General features: G+C 29.6%; 1 protein-coding gene across 1 annotated transcript in view; it reads right to left on the bottom strand.

Moving 5' to 3' along the window:
• The window catches only part of LOC106463007 (THO complex subunit 2-like), a gene marked incomplete at its 5' end in the record, with an annotated part of 23,557 nt that extends 16,235 nt beyond the window's left edge, over positions 1-7,322 (bottom strand). Inside the window, 3 exons of the mRNA XM_022390411.1 lie at positions 1,109-1,288; positions 6,383-6,500; positions 7,226-7,322. Coding sequence (XP_022246119.1) covers positions 1,109-1,288; positions 6,383-6,500; positions 7,226-7,322 — 395 coding nt within the window. The remainder of the gene's footprint in view (positions 1-1,108; positions 1,289-6,382; positions 6,501-7,225) is intronic.
• Positions 7,323-7,705: the final 383 nt, after the last annotated feature.

The following is a 7,705-nucleotide window of genomic DNA, read 5'->3' as shown; positions in this document are numbered from 1 at the left end:
CTAACTAATACACCCCCCACCCCCCACACACACACACAGAGATAACATATACATCACAAAAGTGTAGCTAACTTTACCTTATTGACTTGCATAATGCATGGGCTACTCATGAACATACCCAATGAAAAATTATTATTACTCTTTATTTTACCTAATACAACCTTATCTAGCCTAAAAGTTTTGATATATTTACATTTATAATTATAAATAAAGAATACAAATGAAAAACAAGAAATAAAGTACTTAACCAGATCTTTTTTTGTTGTCAACCACTGATGAAACTTAACCCTACTTTTTTATACTAATCGGAAATCTCCATCAATTAATTTTTTAGTTAATTAAATAATGAACCAAAAACACAGGTTATCTATCTATGTGACAAGATCTGTTAAACATTCAGCTAAGCTCATCAATGTGTTTTGTGTAGGAATAAAGTTTGAACTGGAAGCAAAACTGACAATTCTCAAAAACCAATGTAATATAATACATCATTTGATAGATTCAAGCTTTGGCTTTCTGATGATTATAAATAATATAGTATTAAATATAAAAGAAAACTATTAACAAATCCTGAAAAAAGAGGATGTGACAAAAGAGGGGTCTGATTTTCTTGTTTATGACTCTCTAACCAAATAAAATTAAAGGCTATGAAAATTATGCTTTGTCTGAGTGATGACAACATTATAATTATAAGTTGTTTAGGCAGAGTATTATTAATGAATCTATGTTTCAAATTGTCAGCAACTGACTGTTGTCCTCTACATTTGTAGGTTTCTACAACAGGCAGTTGCTGTCCATTTGAAACTTAAGATTCATTATAATGAGTAATTTACATTATATTTAGAACTTCTCAGAGGGGTGGTAAATAAATTAGAGAACAGGGATATCTAAAAGAGCAGATGTCACAGTTCTCATACTAGATGGAAATTGAGAATTTTGTTTTATAATATTATATTAACATTTGGATCATTAGCTATGTTTTGAGGCCAACTTTATTTGTACACCATGATAATAAAGCACTTTAATTGAACTTTGGATATAATTCACTAAAACCTTGTGACATGTGCAGAAAAAGACACCTTTGGTAAGTGTTAATGAGGTCACACACCTGGTCATACAACTTTCCTACTAATTTCAGGTGACTGTGGTCCTGTTCATGATAAAGAGTACAATTCCGCTGCTGAGCCATTAGCAGACATAGAGGGATAGCAAGGTCATGCTCTAGCAAAGAATCTTTCAGTCTCTGTGAAGATTTCTTGGTGTTGCGCATCTGATTGAAAAATCCTCCCTTAAAAAATAAATTTAAAGCATTTCAGTATCTACTGGATTAAAGAAAGATCTTGAAAAATTTTAAATTCACAAAAATTCACAATACATTTCATCCATACAATATTTATTATTTAAGAATTAATTTTTAAAATTTTTTAACTTAAAAACATTTCCTGATGAAATTCACATAAAAATTTACATCAGGCAGACACTAACCTAATAACTAATAGAAGAGCAACAAGAAAGTTCAAAATATATTCAGTTTTATAGTTTTATGTATTTCCAGGATATATGATGATACATATTATGAAATATCAGTACAAGTTTAAGATATAAATTATGTTAAGAGTACAAAAACACGATAAAATATGGTATACTTACAGACTTTATAAAATTATATAAAAATATTTTGAACACTAATTCTAGATGTAAATATTTAGATATTTCTAATTAATTCTGCTAAATAAAAAAATATGTACATAATTAAATCGTATGAGCACCTTTTAGATGTCAAGTGATCATCTGCAAATAATATCAAAATTTAAGTCAAAATAATAACAATTTTTAACTCCAAAACTTTTGGAATTGATATTTTGTCATTTTGTAACATTTATTCAGTACAATTCACAAAGAAAAATGAAATAAGTGTTGAATGTTGCATTTCTGCACAGTTTTCAAGAGTCTCATCTGTAAACAATGCACTTATAAATTTTTTATAGAATTTTTCTGCCCATCCCAAGACACAGGTTTATAATTGCTTAGAAACTATCATCTCTTGAGAATATCGTAATACACGTTTTGTTGCTTAAGCGATTTTTCTTCTTTTTTCACTGATTTTATTACAGTCTGTTGTTCCCATCATTTTGATTTAACTACTAATCAAGCTTAGCTTTGAGAATAACTATAGCCAATGACTAACTATTAGTAGATACAGCTGATTATGGGCTATTTGTATCAGAGTAGAGTGAATAAAGTGGCACTAGAGGTAACTTATACTATTGTGAGAAAGTGATAAGATAAAGCTTCTGAATAGAACAACAAAAATAACTGATGAGAAGTTTATATAGATTATCAAGAAACCATCTATATGGGTATTTTTTACAGTTTCCCCAAGACGTTCTTTTTCATTCCTGTAAATGTTGCCATTGTAACTTCTATTTCTTTTGAAAGTTATTCCAAATTTTTCATATGACATCAGACAATTTATATTAGTTTAGAGGGTATGTAGCAAAGGCAAAATATTACAGTAACTCAAAATTTTATTTATTGAATATTATTCAAAAGTTTATAGCACATAAAAAAAAAGATTTTACCATCCTATTAAAAGAAACCATTTATTATATAAAATTGATCTTGAATAGAATACTGTTAGCAAAAACAGTGTTATCTAGTTTAACCTGATGTCATTTTTCTTTATATTTATAGCAAACATGTCTTACAAAAATAAATTGGAAATTTTATCACATAAAACGATAGAAAACCTAATTTAAATGGTATGGATTTTTAAAGCCAAAAATAGAAACTACTAAATAAATTTGTTCAAAGTTTCATGCAATTTGGTTAACGTTTTTTTTTTCTACTGTAAGAAGGAAAACCTCAAGAGGTATCAATGAAATCCCTTTAAACCAGAAAAGGTTAACTGGCATATTAGTTTGTTAATATACATAATCTTACAGTTACCACAGCTACATTTTTAAGTGTCTGATGAATGTAGAGAAATAAACAAAAGGTCTTTTATTTTAAACCTATGAACCTGGTTTCAACCCAGAAATAAGATTCAAAAAATCTTCATGTTTAATGTGTAGATAATGTGTTTATTTTTTGAATTTGAATTTTCACAGTATTCTACTTCCCTTAGAAAATAAATATGACAAACAGTAACTTATTTTTAGAATGCTTTTCTTCTACAGGTTCTGGTTTTTCACTAAAGAATTTACATCTTATAGTTCTCAAACAATGACAGCAATAACTAGTTTCTTAACATGATCAATAAAAACATAATTTTGAAGTGAATGAAAAGATAGGAGAACAAATTTTTTAAAATTTGTTAACTCTCTCAATACAGACTCGAGCAATTTTACAGGCCATGTGACTTCTTTGTACTGGATGAAAGTCCTTATAGATTTAATACTTCTAACTTTCAATATAATGTGTATATCTTCACAAAATTTGGCAGTCTTTCAGTTAATATTACAAGTCTTTCACACACAACAAAAAGTCATATTTTTAGTGAAGTATTTTTAATAAAATAAAGATTTCTCCATGAATATATTGAGTATTTGTTTTGAATAGTCCATGTGCACAGTAATTTTATGTTAAAATTAAATATACTTTTTCTCATCTCAAAAATATCAAATTTTCTTTGTGTAATATCTTAAACCTCCTAAATGCATTTCAAATGTTTTTTTTCCATAAAACTATAGTTTATCTGTTATTTTCTCTACCCTATCTCAAAACAGGATCCATCAATTCAACCAACCTTGTAACCAACCAAAAAAAAAAATAAATAAATAAATCTCAATTACCCTTTTTTCTTTCTAGAATGACTTCAAATTGTAACATGAAACTAAATTCATTTATCCTAAGTAGCTCTAAGTTTGTAACAGTATACATCTATCTATAATTAAATTTTACTGTTTTATTGTCCTTTGAACTGTATCCAACTACTATCTGTACCATTATAAGTTGTAAAACACTCATGGAACAGCTCACGTTAAGCTAACAAATTACATTACCCACACAACCTGGACACAAAATAAACAGGGAAAAACTGGAATCATCGACAAACAAATTTTGGAAAACAAGAAAAAATAAAGAATCATTTTACAACAACACAATAAAACCTTCAGTAAATAGAGATTCCAGATTAGAGGTGAGTAACCTGTGGCTACCATTAGTTGAATCTACGGGAAGTCTCTCCACCAATCAGAAACAGAGATAAGCCAACCAATCATAACACGCTCTCCACAATCCACTAGAATACTATAAAGACTGACTACACCATACACACACTGAACTGAATACAAAAGGTGGAAGACTTTTGAAACATTGTCCTCTACACTCGTGTTTCTTCAACAGGCAGTTGCCATCCATTCACCTATGTTTCCATCAGTATCTATAGTTACATGAATGAACACAACCATCACTCTAACTGGATAACTTCTTTGGATAATTCTTTCTCTCATCCTAATGAGACCAATTCTAAGAGCTATTCCAAGATATAATGACTAAATGTAACATTTCTTAGCCTGCACGTAACTTCACATTTACCCAGAGCAACCAATGCTACTCACATGTATGTTCATTCTCATTGCATCGCAAGTGGAACTGTAACCTCTAAATATCACCAAAACAAACACTGAAGAGAACTGCTGTGCACATTTTTTACAGAATGTGTCATACTGAACAAGACCCTTCCTGAGTGGGACAAGTATTATTGATTTCGAGAACAACGAAGGTAACACAGGACGAAATCAACTTAATGACTTTCTCAACACCATGTTACGTGAAACCTGCACATATACAGAACAAAGAATAAATTAAAACTAAATACTGAAATATTATAAGATAGAAATACATGGTACATTCAAATACAACACTGACAAAATCATGATCTGTTGATCACACCAGCTACAGGATAATTATTTAAGTCATTTTCAGAAAAAAGGAGTTTGTATGTCACTATGATTAAAAATTGAAACTTAAGCAGAGTAAACCAAATTTTTTAAGTAGAATGGCTGCACTCTCAAAGCTTGCCATAATAGTGTTCAGCATTTAAAAATTAAGAAATTTCTCAAGCACAAATGAATAACTTAAATGTAAAAGCTCATTTACTGTTAACAAATCTAAAATTTAAACTGTTATGGTTATTCCCATCAAAATTATACTTATAACTCATATTATGATATCCCGCATGCACTACCTTGCATTTATTATAATTAAAAGCCAACTGCCATTTATTCATTCAACTCACCAAATAAGTCAAATCTTTTTGTAAAGCATCCTCCTCCATATCACAGCCAGTAACACCAAAACCTTACTATCAGAAAACTTAAATAAGTTATTTAACCATGTCACTAATGTAAATCATAAATACTTCTGAGGTACCCTACTGTGACAGTAATTCAACCTGACTGAAATTCATTTGCATCAACCCTCCACTTTCTTTTACTGAGCCACCTTTCTATCCAATGAGCAAATCTATCCCACACACTTAAGAGATAATTGATTTAACATGCCTTTTGTGATACCTTGTAAAATGATTTCTAAAAATTCCAATATACACCACATTTACAATCATACCTTGATTTAATAAGTAATTTCTTCAAAGAATGTCAAAAGATTAGTTAAGGCAAGATTTTATGTTAGTAAAACCATGATATTATGTAACAAAATTTAAAACTTTGTTATATGATTTTGCAAAGCATTTTTTTTCTTCAGATTTTCAAAAACTTTTCCCACCACTGATGGAAGACAAATAGGCCTATAATTACAACAATTTTTATCACCTTCCTAAAATAGGAGTAACATTAGCATTAGCCAACATACAATCTTTTGGCACCTGCCCACTGTTCAAGGATTTACAAAACATATATGCAAGTGGCACACATATTCAACACTTAATTTCCTTCAAAACACTTTAAGAAATATACCCAAGAGCTTAACCATTCTTTAAACTTCCCAATAATTTTTAACAAGCTCAGAATTAATGTGACCATCTTTGAGTGAAGCTAAAGCTGCTCTTGTAATTATTAGACCATGGTTAAAACACTAAATTAGCATAAACAAATTACTATTTAACTATTTTATTTTTTTTCTCAAACCACAGGTCTAACACACTAAGTTTTCTTGATAATCCAGTTCTTATAACCGAGTGAAAAAGAATTTTTCAAAATATTACATCACTATAAAGTGTAATTAACTTTTTTTTTTTCTAATATAGTGATATAAGTTGTTTCTCTTTGACTTGTAGAGCTACATTTAATTTGCACATAAGCTCCTCACCTGAAAGAAAACCTTAGTAAGAGACAGATATATATATAAACACACACACATATACACCATAAAAATTAAATGGTTAAAATATTTTATGATGAAGATAACCATTCCTCACCTCTGCTCTCAGCAATTCTCCCCCAGCCATAGATTCTAGTTGCTGTGGTGTTATTTCTTCTGTTGCTTCAATACCTGCCATTTTCTGAACAATCTCTTTCAAAACCAGCAGGTCAACACTGATAAGAAACCCAGTTAAACTTACAATTTTATGTAATAATATTCTCTCTCAGCTTGTTGGTCTAAAAATTCCTTAATATATACTTGATAATTATTTAACAAAAAACTTTTTCAACAGTCACACAAATGTCACAAAATCTTATATCAAAGATACACAGTACAGCATGGATCAACCATTGTTGATTACTCTGTAGCCTAGGTAACTTTACAGTACAAAATAGTCTCTAAATGTGTCTAGATATGTTTAACACCAAAGCATTAGTTAAATCACCTACAATGAGCATTTCTCATGTTTATATATAATTACCATGGAAGGGCTGACATGTTTTTTATTTCTTTTACAAATATATGTTAGATAAATTATTTCAACAACCTAATTCATAAATGCTGGACACATCTGTCCTTTGTTGTTTTTTGCACTGTTGTTTTTTTAAACAAAACCCAATAGATAGGTTTTGAGCAACATCTGCAAAATCATCAGTTTTTACTCTTTATAACATACAAAACACATTTTAATACTAATATATTTTACCTTTAATTTCTGTGGTAAGGAAACTTTTTTTTGACGTGATATATGTAACAAAAAATTTTAGGAAATCCGCTTCCAATGAAAATTTACATCACTATGGTAGTTCCAAATTACTTTTCAGTTAATCTTAAGGTACATGTACTTTGTTTTGTTACTAGATATTTCCAAACATAATGAAATACTATCCAAAATTACCTTTTCTCAGCCTTGAGCTGATTAGCCACATATTGCAACAACCCTGTCAATTCCACGGGATACTTTTTGAAAATGGCTCCACAAAAACTAGATAAACCTAAAAAAGGGGGAAGAGAGGAAAAAAAATTCTCACACTGTAACACTCAGTGATAACATTTAACATGTATCTAATCCAACTAATTTCAATAACCCTTATTGCTTGTGACTTTTATTAGACTGTTTGGTCTGAGTAACTTCAAAAATTCTTACAATATCATATTTGCCCAACCACACTTTACTTACATGAAACGTATTGTTAATGGATTGTGTCTATCTAGGAAATTATGAATGACATTTTGAACTGCTAGTCCAAAGTTTCATCATATGTAGTCCATTAATGACACCTTTCAAGTACATTCTCCTCTGTCTAAATTTTCTCTCAAGCCAAAACATACTTGATTTCATATTTTACTTTCGATTCAATAACCTTACAAAAAACTT

The sequence above is a fragment of the Limulus polyphemus genome, unplaced genomic scaffold (assembly GCF_000517525.1).
Source record: "Limulus polyphemus unplaced genomic scaffold, Limulus_polyphemus-2.1.2 Scaffold1300, whole genome shotgun sequence".
Lineage (NCBI taxonomy): Eukaryota > Metazoa > Arthropoda > Merostomata > Xiphosura > Limulidae > Limulus > Limulus polyphemus.
The sequence above is the reverse complement of the archived record's forward strand: the minus strand, read 5'-3'. Positions and strand labels throughout refer to the sequence as shown.